General features: G+C 38.5%; 2 protein-coding genes across 2 annotated transcripts in view; both read left to right on the plus strand.

Annotated features, from left to right (window-relative positions):
* LOC115451327 (tenascin-X-like) overlaps positions 1–6,088 on the plus strand; it is a 29,931-nt gene extending 23,843 nt beyond the window's left edge. The window contains exons 11-14 of the mRNA XM_037445764.1: positions 1,435–1,563; positions 4,007–4,147; positions 5,253–5,381; positions 5,968–6,088. Coding sequence (XP_037301661.1) covers positions 1,435–1,563; positions 4,007–4,147; positions 5,253–5,381; positions 5,968–6,041 — 473 coding nt within the window. The 3' untranslated portion in view covers positions 6,042–6,088. The remainder of the gene's footprint in view (positions 1–1,434; positions 1,564–4,006; positions 4,148–5,252; positions 5,382–5,967) is intronic.
* A 7,354-nt stretch (positions 6,089–13,442) lies between these two features.
* On the plus strand, positions 13,443–17,777 carry LOC115455850 (retrovirus-related Pol polyprotein from transposon 297). Its single transcript, XM_030184603.2, has 2 exons — positions 13,443–14,553; positions 14,964–17,777. The coding sequence occupies exon 2, from the start codon at positions 15,052–15,054 to the stop codon at positions 16,366–16,368; it is 1,317 nt and encodes a 438-aa protein (XP_030040463.2). The 5' UTR covers positions 13,443–14,553; positions 14,964–15,051; the 3' UTR covers positions 16,369–17,777.

Raw genomic sequence — 17,777 nt, forward strand, 5'->3', positions numbered from 1 at the left:
TTCTTGGTAAATTTTACTGTATTACCGGTCTTTATTAACTGGCTCACTGACAGTAAGTTAGTAGTCAAACCTGGAGCACACAATACGTTCTTGACTGTAACTTCAAATTCACATTGATCAGTCTTTGTAACAATAGTCACATCGCCAGTACACAATACTTGCAATCTCTCACTGTTAGCGATACAAATGTCCTTTATCTTATGATACTTTGCATTCTCTACCCACTCTTCATTCGCCGTCAAATGCATACTTGCTCCTGAGTCAATATACCAGTCATATTTATTAAACTGAGCACTTAAAAACACTGTACTGAATACGTTACTGGGTTTGCGTTGCACTTCCATTTTAGATATGTTGATGTTAACATTATTTGGACACTGATTCTTATAATGTCCTGGTTCTTTGCAACGGTAACATTTGACATGACTCTTGGCGCCAACATTGACGTTTGGTTGCGATTGAGTTCTTTGCGCGGTGGCCATAGGTAATTTATTTTTCTTATGTTGCCATTTCTGCGTTCTACTTGCGAATGCACTGCTAACGTCGTTAGATTGGTTACTTCCACTCACTTCCGTTTCCATGTCCATGAGCTTGGTTCTAATGGCGTCCGTTGTAATTTGTATGCCGGAATGCTCGATCGCCATTATCATCGGCTTAAAATTCTCTGTCAATCCAGCCAACAACAAGCAACCGATCCATTCATCACTGATATTAAAACCTGTCCCACTCAGTTTCTGCCCCGTTTCGACTATTTGCGTTACGTATGACTGCATCGAGACACAATTTTCCAAACGAATTGAGATTAAATTACGTAAAAGTGATATTCTTCGTGTAAATCCCGAGTCATCAAATAATGTCTTTAGCTTATTCCATAGTTCCAAAGTACTTTTAACTTCTTTTATATGGACATATAACGCAGTATCTATAGTCATCACTAACTTTGCCTTAGTTCTCGCGTCATCTGCGGCTTCTATCTTTTTCCCGGTTTCTGGTCTGATGCAGTGCAGCATATCTTCCAGGACTAGAAAATTTTCCGCGGCGACCAGCCATTCGTTGTAGTTTTCCCGGCCTTTTAACTTGGGAACATTTACAATATAATTCAATGCCATTCTTGCAACTATTATTGTATAAAGTAACTAACATTTAACTATTATTGTATCAATGTTTCACCACTTATTAACTGAGAAACACAACTATTTAAAAGACAAACTAAGGATTCTGGGTCTGGGCCCATAACCTGTAATGTTAGAGCAATAAAACAAAACTTGTAATTATAACACACAGTTTCTTTGGACATGGACGCTCAAGTGACAGCTTCACTTTACACAGTTATGCTTTGTGGTTTATAACAAATATGTTCACCATAGACACAACAGATGGCGCTATTAATTATTTTGGTACTGATCTAACACTGATGATGTATGTTTGTTCCAGTTCTAAGCGGCACATGTCTCGAAGACTCGAATTGTGTAGTCGAAAACAGCGTGTGCCTGAACAACACTGATGGTCTCACATGCCAGTGCAGGGAGAACTTCATAGAGGAGAAGGACGCTTGCTGGCCAGGTCAGTATGAGCTGTCAGGATGCTCTCCAGCAATGTTTAACCGCATTTTCAGAAGCTATATACTCGAAATTTAAGCGATACGACCTATAAACAGTAGAAACACCAACACCTTGAATTACAAAGTGTTTGGTATTCCACTGCGCTCGCCATCTTGAGACATTTGATGTCACATTATGTCCAGTAGTTACACTGGCTGTAATCAAACCGGAACACAACAGTGACTACACAGCGCTGTAGAAATAGACATTGCGGTGGTACCTACCCAGGCGGACTCTGAGATATGAGAGAGCTACCACCAGTAGTTTACTGCATGCGCGGTACGGCAGCGCTCTGAGGTCCTGGGTTTGAATCCCGGGTCGATATTTGAGTTTTTCTGCTCAGTGTCAGTCTGGAGTCTGGAATAAGTGTCCAATATGGCGATAGACCCCTATCACATCATGGGTCGAAACACACTTGGCGAAAAGTTGATGCCATAGTTGCGTCTCTGTATACCCCTTCGGAGATAAATCGCACTCTTAATGAAATAATGACCCATTCCAAAATTGCGAATTTGTGGGAATCGTCAAACAACCAATTTATGTTTGCGACCTTTTAGTTTTTTCCCTTTTTTTCATGCTGTAGGTATCATTATTTACCTATCTTTAATAAGGTCTATTTTTTAGCAACTAGAGAAAAAAAGGTAGCAAACAAAAATTAGTTTTTCGACGACTGCCACAAATTAGCAATTTTGAAATAGGTCATTATTTTATCAAGTGCGGTATATGTGATGTAGTTTTGTTTGTTTGTATTATCTTAACTTTGGTATAATGATTTCTTATGTTTACGCGAATGTTAGACATTGAAATTAAACTAATTTTCGGATTCTATCGCGGTAATTAGTGTTTTATTTTTCTCCCGACGTTTCGAAGACTTTGCAGTCTTCATGGTCACGGGGGGGACTGAGGTGTTGTTCATCCGTAAAGTCAAAGTTACAATATCTACCTACATTTTACAATTATACAACTTTTTAAAATTTAGCTGTTGGTGGTCCGATCTACGCAGAATGAGCTCACAGTGTCTTGAAGTCTGGCAGCCGGTCTTTTGGGTTCCGATTTAATTAAATGTAGAACTGGATCCCATGCTTGTGCAAGCTTCCAACCATCTTCCCTATTGAAATTAGGATGTTTTTTTAATTTCAATAGCCTCGCGAATCATCCTGGGCAGGAATCGGTGTTCTTTGGCGAGGATTTGTGGCTTGTCTAGTCGCAGATAATGATGAGTGTCACATACCTCTACAAGAACCGGGAGTATACAAAATAGATTGCAACTGTGGCCTCTCTTATATCGGGCAAACAAAAAGAAATATAGGGACCCGCGTAAAAGAACATATAGCTGACGTGAAACACCGACGCTCGACGAAGTCTGCAGTCGCTGAACACTCTGAAGGAGGCACCAATCATTATCTGCGACTAGACAAGCCACAAATCCTCGCCAAAGAACACCGATTCCTGCCCAGGATGATTCGCGAGGCTATTGAATTTAAAAAACATCCTAATTTCAATAGGGAAGATGGTTGGAAGCTTGCACAAGCATGGGATCTACATTTAATTAAATCGGAACCCAAAAGACCGGCTGCAAGACTTCAAGACACTGTGAGCTCATTCTGCGTAGATCGGACCACCAACAGCTAAAAATTAAAAAAAAGTTGTATAATTGTAAAATGTAGGTAGATATTGTAACTTTGACTTTGCGGATGAACAACACCCCAGTCCCCCCCGTGACCATGAAGGCTGCAAAGTCTTCGAAACGTCGGGAGAAAATAAAACACTAATTACCGCGATAGAATCCGAAAATTAGTTTAATTTTAACTTTGGTAGTTAACATTTTTATAATGTGGATATTGCGGTCTGTTGGAACAAGATACACAGGCTCATCCCGGAACGCGACACACGTAGGCCTATGGCGTTAACACCCTGTTATCGCTATCCGAGATATAAATATATCCAAATATACCAGCAAAGGACGGTTACCGTCTGGCTACACTCGCGACGCGAATTGCGATACAATTTGGAAAACAAATGTAAAATGTAGGAAATTGTATAAAGCATGCCATTGTAGCCAGTGTAACTACTGGACATAATACTTAACATATGTCTCAGGATGGCGAGCGCAGTGGAATACCAAACACTTTGTTATTCAAGGTGTTGGTATTTCTACTGTTTATAAGTATCGTTTACCATCATAACGGCAAGCTCGTCTCGTCATTCAAAGCAATAAAAAAAATAAAGCCACAGCTACCGGCGACGCGGCGAGCACCGAGCGAACGAAGCAAAATATATTGTTTTCATGCGTTCCTAGTGAATTCATTCAGTAAAGCTGTAGCATAGCATCACATAGCGTTGCAACACCACGCCGCACGTCGCGCCGTGATTGTGACAGGGCCCTTAAAGGATATCTTTTCCAGAGGTATCTGGTTTCGAGTCGGAGTGTGTCGTCTCGGCGCAGTGCACGGAGGCTCTCGGAGTCAACAGCGTTTGCTTCAACGGCAGCTGCACGTGTGCGGACTCCTTCCACCATCGAGATGAAGGCTGCTGGCCGATGACAGGTGAGATGTAAATACATTTAAATTTGTCCCTTTTTAACTTTGATTTTCCGCTTTGCTGTGGAGGGAAGTGGACAATTAATGTTTCCAACTCCTTTTCTATTTGATTAATTTCGTTGATAATGCCAAGCGTTCCCTGAGACTTGAGCTTCACCGCTCTGTCATGCATGCCACTGCTGATCCTCACAGGAGTTGTGGTGGTGTGAGAGCGGGAAAGTGTCTTATTAACTTTCATTTTGCTAAAGTTATGGGGGACGTTCGTTAGTCTGAGATCACGAAATATCACTTGGGTGGTAATGAGATATCACGGTATTTATTTTTTGTTGATAGCTCGATTTTTAAACTAAAAAGCAGCGCGTGGGCTTTGCATCACTGTTGCCAAGCAACGATTTCCTCGTGCATCGCGACAACATTCATGTAGAATACGTGTTTACACCTTACTGTATTCTTTTTATGCGTCTAAAACAACCTGCAACGTGTTAATGTCTGAACATTTTTGTCAAGATTCTTAATTTTCGAAAATTTTATCGGATTATACTTGTATTTAAAGATTATTCTAAAAATTTCAATATACTTTGTACCGAAACCACGTGATTTTGGATAGAGGGGAGCGGTAGTCTAAAACCTCATCACGTATCACCAGGGGGGAAAAAAGTTACTAAAAACATCACATGATTAATGGACGAACCCCTGTGAGTATTTCTAATTATCGCTTGCTTTGACGATGAAAGCGGCGGCGATAGCCTAGTTGGTTGTGGAACGGACTGCCAAGACGAATGTCTGCAGGTTCAAATCCCAAACACACCTCGTGACTTTTCTAAAATCATGTGTGTGTTCTTTGTGAATTTATCGTTCGCTTTAACGGTGAAGGAAAACATCGTGAGGAAACCTGCACGTCTGAGAAGTTCTCTATAGGAGTTTCAAAGGTGTGTGAAGTCTACCAACCCGCACTAGGCCAGCGTGGTGGAGTCCTAGTCCCTCTCAGTAGTAGAGGGGGCCCGTGCAGCAGTGGGACAGTATTTTTTTCCACACGGGCAGTAAATACATGGGCTTATATTACATAAAGTACAATAGAGTACGAATTAATATAGTTGCTCTAATTTTACAGGATTATTTCAAGCTTGCACGCGTAGAAGCCAGTGTTATCTGTCCGACATATCGGAGCGAGTGACTTGCAGGAACAGCATATGTCAGTGCGACTTCAACTTCCCCTACTCTGAGGAATTAAACACGTGCGGTAAGTAGATTGAAAACAGCGCCCTCTGTTATCGTTAAATGCGAAATTTCATTGTTTTTAATGAATGTATTGACACTACAGCTGTTCAGCCAAAGGAATTTGAATTTAGAATTTTTGTGTAATTTTGAAAGCTGTCAGATTTCCCGCCTTATTTTTGCTCGTTTTAGTAGACTTGCAAAGGAATCTATAAACATACAGCTCGTTTTTTGTATTTTTATTTCGTTGTTTTGTCTATTATGCAAAAAGTAACTCAACACTTAATTTGCAAGAATCCTACGCAATAGCTTTTTTTCGATTCAATGTGTTTAAAGAAATATAGTCTTATAAAAATTTCGCAAAGCTATGCTTAATTAAAACACAAAATTACCCGATCAGCTGTAAGTCAAATTCCGCCATGTTGCCTCTTAAGTTTAAACTAAGTGATGTTTTTGTCAGCTATTTAAGCAATTCTTGACCACCTCTTAACGTTAAATGAAGTTTATAAGTGAGACAGACAATATCCTCAATTGATTTTATTAATATGTAAAAATATTGAGGGTCATTTAAGTAAGAAAGCAGTTAATTAACTTCTACTGTTATTTTCCAGTATCATCGGCCGGCTCGCTCCTGGCCAGTGCATCGATTCTGACAACCGCTTTAATATATTTGTACTCATTATGAACGTGATATTATTTATTTATTTATAGTAATAAAAATAATTTAATTAATTTGTGTTTTTATTTTTACAATATATTACCTATTGTCCCTCCATTCTTCTGATATTTTGATCGATTAATATTCCTGAGTTTGGAACAGATTTTTTTAGAAAATGTTATAAAAAATACCCTACAATGTGATGGCTGCATAGACATTTTGATGGAGCCACAAACTACTTTTTTTTTTTTATACTTGCAAGGCAAAGTGTACTCACTGCACCTGATGGTAAGAGTGGTGTCCAATAGAATGTCGACTGACGAGAGATGATTACCCCTCAGTCGACACAATTATGTCTGTTGGCACTGGATATACACAGGCTGATCCCGGAACGCGACTTACGTGGGCCACTATGGCGGGTTTTAATATTTGTGTACGGTCGCTATCCGGGCGAATATAAAATATGTATGTACTTCCAAATTAAATTAAATATGACCATGAATATTATAAATGAACAGAACATTTACAAACTATTTTATACAGGTATACCTGATCGGGAAAATAAAATTCCTCGCCATATATTTAGTAGTAAAATATGAAAAAAAAATATATATATTGACAACGTTAACTTTAAAACGAAAAGCAAACGCGGCGCCCCAACATAGTATTATGTTTTTATTTTCCTATTCAGACTATAAACTATTTTAAGCTGGTGCAGTCTTACTAAAATTTAAATCAGGCCAAGGTAATAAACCATTCTGCCTAAATTATATTTCTTATAGATTTTTTATGAAAATGAATTTAATAAAAACATTTGCATTGATTAATGGTCATTGAATGAAATTATCGGAATATTAGCATCTCTTAATTGATTTATAATTCACTTTTTTATTTAATGTTTTATGTTTGAGATTTTACTTGTGTATTGAATCTCTGCTAGCCCAATTTTGGTCATGGCGGCCATTCTCATCGGAGAACAGCCACAACATATTATAGTGCACAAGTGTGTGCAATACACAAGCATTCTCTGTTCCTTCTCATAATCCGGTGAGACGACATGACCGGAGAGAGATCAGCAGGAGATATTATAGTGCACGAGTGTGTGCAATACAGAAGCATTCTCTGTTCCTTCTTATAGTCCGGTGAGACGACATGACCTGAGAGATCAGCAGGACCAACGGCTTTACGTGCTTTCCGACGCACAGTAAGGCGTGGCACAAATTATACCGTACAAAACGTTAAAGTTTTGCTTTCTTTCGCCTTTCAATAATGAGATTAGCTCCACAGGTTTTTTATGAATGTTGCTGAATATCGCATTTCTAAACTCTTCATTTAAATAAAAATAAAAGGTAGGTATATAAATTTAATTTATTTTCCATCGATATATATGTACTGCGTACTAGATTTGGCGTTCCGAACATTCACTGTGTTCGACTGAATTGAACTGTTATCCATTCAAATTGTCTTAGTATAGTCAATATTGATGCTTGTGGTTGTGTACGGAGTGGCGCTTTAAAATAAAAACGCTAGTCTAAATGCAAACTTGGATGTGAATAAAAAATGATAGTCAAATAAGTAAAATTATTTGTTGTTCAAGTGAATAAATAGGTTATAACAGTGACGTTTTGCCATTTTATTTCAGATTTTGAACAAATAGTTTATATGGACGTTCGTGTCTATAGAATATACGTCGATGGTATTTTTTAAACCTATATATTTTGTAAATTTTCACAAGTATCTATTTTTCAATAAATACCGAATCACTAAAGATTATTATCTATCGCCGCTTTACTAAGGTTGGTACTTTTACAATACTCACAGCAACACTATTTAACACAGTACACAACAAAAAAAAATACTATTATATAAAGCTGAAGAGTGTTTGTTTGAACGCGCTAATCTCAGAAACTACTGGTTCGAATGGCAAAATCCTTTTAGTGTTGGATAGCCTATTTATCGAGGAAGGCTACGTAACCTCAAGCTATGACCAATAAACACCGGAGTATTTATGAAAATATTATGGGAAAGTGGAAAAAATATTCCTATTGGGAAATTCTGTTGAACTGCGAAAACATTTGCAAGCTATTTAACAATTAAGTATGATAGAATTGTTTCTCTTAAAAAATATTTTAGGTATAAAAGAAAATCCCCGTCGAATTGACAAGTTAGAGGTGTGTTTGGGTTTTGAACCTGCGGACATACGTCTCGGCAGTCCGTTCCACTCCTTTGGCGCACTTATATCTATACTATTATATAAAGCTGAAGAGTTTGTTTGTTTGTTTGTTTGTTTGTTTGAACGCGCTAATCTCAGGAACTACCGGTCCAAACTGAAAAATTCTTTTTGCGTTGGATAGCCCTATGTTCGTGGAGTGCTATAGGCTATATATCATCACGCTATACCCAATAGGAGCGGAGCAGTAATGCCTAATCTCAGGAACTACCGGTCCAAACTGAAAAATTCTTTTTGCGTTGGATAGCCCTATGTTCGTGGAGTGCTATAGGCTATATATCATCACGCTATACCCAATAGGAGCGGAGCAGTAATGCCTAATCTTAGGAACTATCGGTCCAAACTGAAAAATTCTTTTTGCGTTGGATAGCCCTATGTTTGTGGAGTGCTATAGGCTATATATCATCACGCTATACCTAATAGGAGCGGAGCAGTAATGCCTAATCTCAGGAACTACCGGTCCGAACTGAAAAATTCTTTTTGCGTTGGATAGCCCTTTGTTCGTGGAGTGCTATAGGCTATATATCATCACGCTATACCCAATAGGAGCGGAGCAGTAATGGCTAATCTCAGGAACTACCGGACCAAACTGAAAAATTCTTTTTGCATTGGATAGCCTTTTGTTGGTGGAGTGCTATAGGCTATATATCATCACGCTATACCCAATAGGAGCAGAGCAGTAATGGCTAATCTCAGGAACTACCGGTTCGAACTAAAAAATTCATTTTGTATTGGATAGCCCTTTGTTCGTGAAGTGCTATAGGCTATATATCATCACGCTATGGCCAATAGGAGCAGAGCAGTAATGGCTAATCTCAGAAACTAGGAGTTTGAACTGAATAATTATTTTTGTGTTGGGTAGCCCTTTGTTCCTGGAATGCTATAGGCTATATATATCATCACGCTATGACCAATAGGAGCGGAGCAGTAATCGCTAATCTCAGGAACTACCGGTTCGAACTGAAAAAATAATTTTGTGTTGGATAGCCCTTTGTTCCTGGAGTGCTATAGGTTATATATTGTCACGCTATGACCAATAGGAGCGGAGCAGTAATGAAACATGATGCAAAAACGGGGACAATTTATTAGTTTTGAGAGCTTCTGTTGCGTGCGCTGCGTAAACGGTTAAAGTTATGCAACAATAATGTATGACGGGATTGTTCCTCTTAAAAGTTCTACAAAAATATATCATAAAACAAAAGTCCCCCGCTGCATCGGTCTGCCCGAACGTGTTAAACTCAAAAACTACCCAACGTATTAGGATAAAATTTGGTATGGAGACAGTTTGAGACCCTGTGAAGAACATAGGCTCCCGGGAAAATATATAGCGTGACTTTTATAACGGAAAACTTTAGCCCGAAAAACTTTATAACGCGGGCGGAGCCGCGGGCAAAAGCTATATCACTATAAAATTAACAAATTCTTACAAAACAAAAGTGCCTACGTAGTACTTTAATATTTAATTTCTATGCAGTAAATATTCAACAATTTCACGTTAATGCAAAATATAAATTATTTAAATTCACAGCTAATAGATTTTTGATGGGTTGAATTTAAATTTATGAACATTTGTTCATGGCGCTTTAATTGACTTTTTATTATGAAAGTAGAAAATTGATTGAACACAGAGTTTTAAGAGTATATAGAGCGGACATTGGGAAGATTGTCATACAAAAATATTGCGCTTTTTAGAGACTTTCCCGCCCTCACACCCACCACTACAACTTCTGTAAGCCAGGATCAGCAGTGGCACGCATTTTATGACAACGAGCACTGAAGCTCGGCGAGTCTCAGGGAAAACAAATTTGTCAGTATCCCGCAACGAAATTAATCAAAAAGAAAGATAGGGAGGATTTGGAAATATTAATTGTCCACTTCCCTCCAGAGCAATGCGGGTGACAAAATCATGATGTAAGGAGGCGATTTAACCTCAAGGATAGGGACGTTTACAACTAGATAAGCTAGTTATAAGGCACCATGGGTAAAATTAAAAGAAAGGGTCCTATCACATGAGCTGTTAGATTTGATTACAATAGGCAAAAACGCCGGAAAGCACGGAAATTCTGTCTAGTCTCTAGAAGGTCCATGTAGTATATTGTAATATTGCGCTAATGTGATGGTTCAATCTACTGTGAAATAGCAAAACACCAATGTAAAATACTTAATTGTTTCCATATCATGATTTGTACGTTTTTAATACGAATATTAGCATATTTTCTGTAAATATGTTTTGTATTAATATCTAAGGACGCTGTGACATCTTGTCACAGGGGCATTTCAAATCCAATTAGTAATAACTTTTGGAGCAAAGTTTTGGCCCTGATGTCCAGTCTATAATTAACTATACAGTTTAATGTGTTTGACTGAACGTAATAATTTGTAAAGTTCCGTACCCTAGAAACCTTTATAGAAATCCAATAGCGGACCCTGCTCCCCCACCTCACTCTTTAGTAATCACTAAAAGAAACCACTATTGAAACACAAATAAATATAAGAGAAACACAAAAAAGAAAAAAAAACCTTTATAGCAAGGCTGTCTAATCTCAGGCCTGCGGATCACGCTGTGGCCCTCCAACGCATTTGCCAGCTAAGAGTAGTCTGCTGTTCTTCTGTTCTTAACCTTATTTCGAGATAATCGAAGTTTTGTAAATATACTTAGTTTTGTGTAAAACTGAGATAGAGAGACGCTTTTAAGGTTTTTCAGAAGTTCTAAACAAGATACCGTTATTTAGGTACGTTCATAGGATGGGTATTTCTTTAAGCTATCTGACGTCTGAAAATCATGATTTTGTTTTTTTTTGAGATACCGCTTTTGAACTTAGCACGGCAATATAAAGGTCTCCCTAGTTAACATTTTTGTTATCAAATTAATCAAGCTGTGTGGATTAAAGCATATATAGTTCAAAATATATTTTATTTCATACCATTATGACAATAAATATACCCACTGAAATAGCCCGCAGGCGGTCTTGGCTGCAAAATTTGTGCCCACTTCCAATATTGGTTGTACAGCTTTGCTTTATATGATCATTTTGTTGGCTGTTTGTCAAGAACCCTTTGCTTGCAGCGACGATTTCGCAGCTACCGTTCACCGGTCTGTGACAGTGAAGGAACAGAGAGTGCTCTGTATTGCTCTCTTGTTCACTATAATATCTCTTGATTTGCTGATCTCTGTTGAGATTGGCAGCCGTGGTCGAAAATTCGGCTAGAAGCATTCCCTCATTTATTCATTCATACCATTTAAGAATAGGAACCGTCGGAATGCCGCGGCTGGTCAAGCAAGCATCTGCTTTGATGATTTTCTCCTTTCATAAAGAAACGCAACCATTTCCTTTACAGCGGCGTCTATCTACTAGCCGATACAAAAAATTCGTTGTTTCTATATTTCTGAGTTAGAAACAGACTTCGTTATAAATTTTGTAGCGTGGTTTTGATTCGTGCGACGTACCAATAAAAAGGTCCATTGTTTTAGATTTAATTTGTGTTATGATTTACAAATGTAACTTACACCAAATCTATGTTTGTAAGGAATTATAGGTTTAGAATTCTTGGATAAATAAAAAGTTCTAAGATTATATAGAGGGGACATTGGGAAAATTGTTATACAAAAAATTTGCGCTCATGCGATGAATCAATCTACTGTGAAATAGCAAAACATCAATATAAAACACATCATTTTTCCATATCATTGCACGTTTTTACTGCGCATATAAGCATATTTTCTGTAAATTTGTTTTGTATTAATATCTAAGGACGCTGTGACATCTTGACGGACATTTCAAATAAGACAGCGACTTATTACCAATTGCTAATAACATTTGGAGCACAGGTCCTGATGTCCAGTCTATAATTAACTATAATGTTTAATGTCTTTGGATAAATATGAAGAGCTATGGAGGTATAGATTTAAGTGGTCTACAAAATTTCGTCATATTAAATTTTAAAGGCCGAAATATCCATGCATATTAATTATTTTTACGTTTTTATTTCAACTGCGAGAACTAATCACTAACTATACGAGAATTTAAATTCTTTACTTGTCAATACTTGTTTAGTTACCCAGATTAAAGGTGAAACAAAATGTATGAAAATGGACCTTAAGCTATAACCTTAAGTAAACTTGCCACTAAATTTTTTTTTAACTCCTTTGAGGATAGGCTATAAGTCTTTCGACCAAACTGCCTAGTTTTAGGTATAACTTTTATTTTTTAAAATCATAAGGTTTCCTTTTTTCCCTGATGGAATAGACAAAAGAATCGATGAACATTCTGCCAGACTACTTTTATTAACACAAAACAAAACAGTCTTGTGAACAAATTATTCAGGTTTGTTTTTCTCGTTAAGTATTTAAAAAGAGCACTGGCTGATTGGCGTCGGCACCGAATTCCAAATTCAAATTAACAGCAAAGGGCGAACACGCACGTAACAAGGCCGATAAAAAAATAAGGAATATATCTTTACGATCACCTTTACTTAATATTCAACCTTAACACTATAGAGAAAAAGATTAGTTTAAATTTGTTACATCCGATTTGAAAATACAAGGAAAACGTTTATAGGAACTTAAGTAATTGATTTTCGACTTTTCTCAATTATAATAGAGTCGGAAGTCCGATGAATATTACATTTTCATCCCCTAGACAAGAAACATTTAAATATCGACTGTAACGTATTACATTAAGGTGGAAATTACATAATGTATAAAAATAAGTTTTTTTAAACAAAAGCGCCCGAGGCGAAGGAACTAACGTGTTATGCCAAAGGTCAAATAGCTAAACACGTCGCCCTTTGTGTTGGATTTATTGGAAAATTTTGTTTTTCGTGTATGATACACTTTTACATTTGTTGAATATAAACACTTACAAAGTTACCGTTTGGTGGCAGAACAGGCGCTTACATTGTAAACTCCTATGCATTTCGCTGGACCTGCAGAACCCCCTTGCAATTCCTTTTAAATTCAAAGTAATTTGGATGTCCCTTAGCATCAACCACTTAACGGTAAAAACAAACAAAGATAGACGGCGGTTTTATTGTTCTATTTTTAAATAACACGAATTTAAATTAATTAGTCCATTGACTGGCTCTTTAAAAAAAGAACACAATTCCGAACGGATATTAAAAAACAAGCAAAACATGCGTCACTTTCGTCTGTTCCTTGTAATGTATATGTCAAATGTGGGTAATAAGCTCGGAACATGACAGTTGTCAGTTCTGCATTAAACGTGATACGTAACGGTCGATATTGCATCCTTCCCGAGTTGGCAACAGACCGATGTCGGAAATATTACATTGGCGACGAGTTCGATTCTACGTGAGTGAAATTGGCTATATTGATTTAAAAAAAATTAATATATATTATATATAAATATGGCACCTGTAGGCATGAGCCGTTCGATTTGAACGCGGACAACTGGGAGTTGTACATAGAGAGGTTGGAACAATATTTTATTGTTAATCAAATCGGAGAAGCGCATAAGGTAGCTACATTAATTACAGTCATGGGAGGAGCCAGTTATGAATTGCTAGTTACGTTATGTACGCCAGACAAACCAGCAACTAAGTCTTTTAAAGAACAAGTTTCTATAATGAAGGATCATCTTCGTCCGAAACCGAGCATTTTGGCAGAGAGATACGTATACAGACAACGCAAGCAAAAACAAGAAGAGACGGTAGCGGAGTACGTAGCAGAACTCAAAAAACTGTCAAAAGGTTGCGAGTTCGGAAAATGGTTGGAGGAGAGTTTGAGAGACCAATTGGTGTGTGGACTCAGAAGTGAAGTGGTCCGGCAACGGTTATTTACCGAGGAGAACTTGACATTCGAAAAAGCATTGGCATTAGCGATCGCAATAGAAGCGGCCGAGAAGAACGCGGCGATAGTTGACGGTAGAAATATCGCGCGACACAGTGCCATGTACGGAGGAGGCACAGTGTTACATAATGTCCGCGGCGCGAGCGAGACGGGGCATGACGTCATGCGGGCGACAAGGAGCGTCATATTGGTCGGTTGCGCGTGGAGCGGGACAGCGACAGGCGGCGCCGGCGGTGGCAGGTCGCAGCGGCGGCACACCGTTTCAACTAGACGGAAAGCAGAATCGCGGTGGTTTAGAACAGCAGACACAGTGCAATGTTTGTGGCGGACGGCATGCATCATCGAGATGCAAATTTAGTAATTATGTTTGTAAAGTGTGTTATAGAACAGGACATCTTAAAAAGATGTGCCCTAGGTTGAGAGTTTCTTCAGAAGCTTCGGTATATAATAGCAGTATACGAGAATGTACGGAACCGGGAATATCTGAGTTAAACGAGCAGGTAAATTATAATATGTATAGTGTATGTAGCCCAGCTGATTGTAAACCGTATATTTTGCCTGTCTTGGTTGAAAATAGATGTATAGATATGGAAGTGGACACAGGTTCAGCGATATCGTGTATCAGTTATGAGTATTATACAAAGTATTTAGCGCATTTGCAATTAAGAGATAGTAACATTGTTATGTCATATTATACCGGTGAGCGAATTGTACCTGTGGGAAAAATATTCCCAACAGTGAAATATAAATTAATAACAAAAAAATTGGAATTGTATATTATAGATAAAGGAAGGAAACTATTGTTAGGTAGGCATTGGCTTAATCAGTTAGGATTTAAGTTGTGTGAGGTTAATTTTATAAATAAAAATGGGGACAGTTCATCATTTAATTTAACGGACGTGATTTCCAGATATGGTGAGGTGTTTTCGGACGGGCTTGGGCGATATACCGGTGGCGAAGTTACTCTGCACGTCCGGCCAGAGGCCAGGCCAGTATTCATGCGAGCGCGACCCCTCGCATATTCACTGCGGGCACCCGTGGATCAGGCGTTGGACAAACTGATCGCGGACGGCATTATAACAGCAGTGGAGACATCGGACTGGGCTACGCCGATTGTACCCGTGGTGAAGACGGACGGAACGATACGGATTTGTGGTGATTATAAATTGACACTCAATAAGTGCCTAGAGGTAGACCGTTTTCCTCTGCCCCGAGTAGAAGATTTATTAGTTAAGTTGAATGGGGGGGTTAAATTTACAAAAATTGATTTATCACAGGCTTATGCTCAATTTCCCTTAAGTGAAGCATCAAAAAAATATACAGTAATAAACACACATAGGGGATTGTTTCAGTACAATAGATTGATTTATGGGTTATCGTCAAGTCCGGGCATTTTTCAGCGTAAATTAGAGGAGATGTTTGCAGATTTGCCTCAAGTAGGGGTTTTCCTAGATGACGTTATTTTAACAGGGGTCAACGACAAAAAACATTTAGAGACATTACATACAGTCTTAGACCGGTTAAGTAAGTTTGGATTGAAAGTTGAGAAAAAAAAGTGTAACTTTTTCGTTAACTCTGTAACATATTTAGGTTACATGATCGATAAAGAAGGCATACATACAAATAGAGAGAAAGTAGAGGCTATTCAGCGGGTCCCTTTACCCACCACTGTGTCAGCAGTACGAGCTTTTATTGGAATGGTGATGTATTATGGAAAATTTATTAAAAACATTAGTACGATTTTGTCACCATTATATGCATTATTGAAAAAAGGTGCCAAATTTTTGTGGTCATCAGAATGCGATACGGCTTTTGTAACTGTAAAAAATAAATTAATGTCTAGTGAGGTATTAGTGCATTACAACCCAGAGTTACCACTCATTTTGACAACAGACGCTAGTAATGTGGGTATCGGAGCGGTCATTTCCCATGAGATGCCAGACGGCCGTGAGCGCCCCATCGCGTTTGCCTCGAGAGTTCTCAACACGGCAGAGCGGGCTTACTCTCAAATAGATAAAGAAGCTCTTAGCATAATTTATGGAGTAAAGAAATTCCATCAATATTTATTTGGTCGCAAATTTATACTTCGTACGGATCATAAGCCATTAGTAACGATTTTTGGGCCCAAGAGGGGCATACCGACGATGGCAGCATCGCGGTTACAAAGATGGGCGGTAATACTAGCTGCTTACAGATATGACATCGAGCATGTGACCACATTTAGAAACGGGGCAGATGCGCTATCACGCTTACCTAGTGGTGGACAACTTAGAGAGGAAGCCGAGAGCCGAGGTTACATATGTCAATTTCATTAAAGATTTTTTACCTATAACTGACAAAACTTTAAGAGAGGAGTTAGCAAAAGACCTATTGTTGCGTAAAGTAGTATTATATTTACAGTCAGGATGGCCCCCTCAGTGTCCGGAAGCTAATATTAAGCCGTATTATGTTAGAAAAGACGAGCTGTATTTAGACTCAGGTTTAATTATGTGGGGATATAGAACCGTTATACCTCAAACATTGCGCGGAAAATTTTACAGGAATTGCATACGGGGCACATGGGAATAGTTAAAATGAAGGTGAAGGCGCGGGGTTACGTATGGTGGCCGGGGATTGATGCAGATATAGAAAGAAATTGTAAAGAGTGTGGCACGTGCATAAGCGAAGCGTCGGCTCCACCCCGTGCACCGCCAAAGCCGTGGAAATATCCGCTTGAGCCTTGGAGTAGATTACATATAGAATTTTTGGGTCCCATACAAGGTAAACGATTTTTAGTTATCATAGATGCTACTACCAAATGGATTGAGGCTTTTCAAATGTCGGATACTACGGCAGAGTCAGTACTTTCAAAATTAAGGGAAACCTTTGCTAGGTTTGGGTTACCGCAAGAGGTAGTGTCCGATAATGGACCTCCATTTACAAGTGTGAGAATAGCAGACTTCATGAAATATAATGGCATAGTCCATACTTTTACTGCCGTATATCACCCAGCATCTAATGGTGCTGCAGAGGGAGCAGTTAAACTTTGTAAGCGGGCTATTAAAAAAGCCATAAGGGATAAAGTAGATGTTAATATAGCTTTGCAAACATATTTAATGGCTTACAGAAACACGGTACACAGTACAACGGGTGAGGCACCGGCAATGTTACTATTAAAACGTAACTTAAAATCCAGATTAGATCTTTAACGTACGGGCCGAGATCTTCCACAAAAAATCAAGCGAGCACAGGACATACAGGTTAGAAATGTAGGAGGTAAACTACGCAATTTTAACGTAGGAGACCCAGTATGGACACGTGATTTTAGTGCAGAGGGTGAGTGGGTACCCGGTAGGATAAATAGAGTTTTAGGGAGTCGTAACGTTTTGGTAGATAGAGAAGATGGTCTACCTATGCAAATGAAAAGGCACATTGATCAGGTCCGGTCAAATAAGTCCACTTCGCTGTTGGCGTACCCCAGTTCGATGAATGGTCCAGCTTCCGTAGATGGGGATATTCTCCCATCGCCAGCGGTGTCACAAAACCGGCCCAGAAGAAACACTAAACCTATTGAGCGTTATGGGGATCCCATTATGTATTAACCGATTTTATTGTAATTGTTATTGTTGTTTAATATTATGTATTCTAGAATAATTATGGGGGTGTAATGTATATGTCAAATGTGGGCAATAAACTCGGAACATGACAGTTGTCAGTTCTGCATTAAACGTGATACGTAACGGTC

This window comes from Manduca sexta, chromosome 1 (assembly GCF_014839805.1).
Source record: "Manduca sexta isolate Smith_Timp_Sample1 chromosome 1, JHU_Msex_v1.0, whole genome shotgun sequence".
Taxonomy (NCBI): Eukaryota; Metazoa; Arthropoda; class Insecta; order Lepidoptera; family Sphingidae; genus Manduca; species Manduca sexta.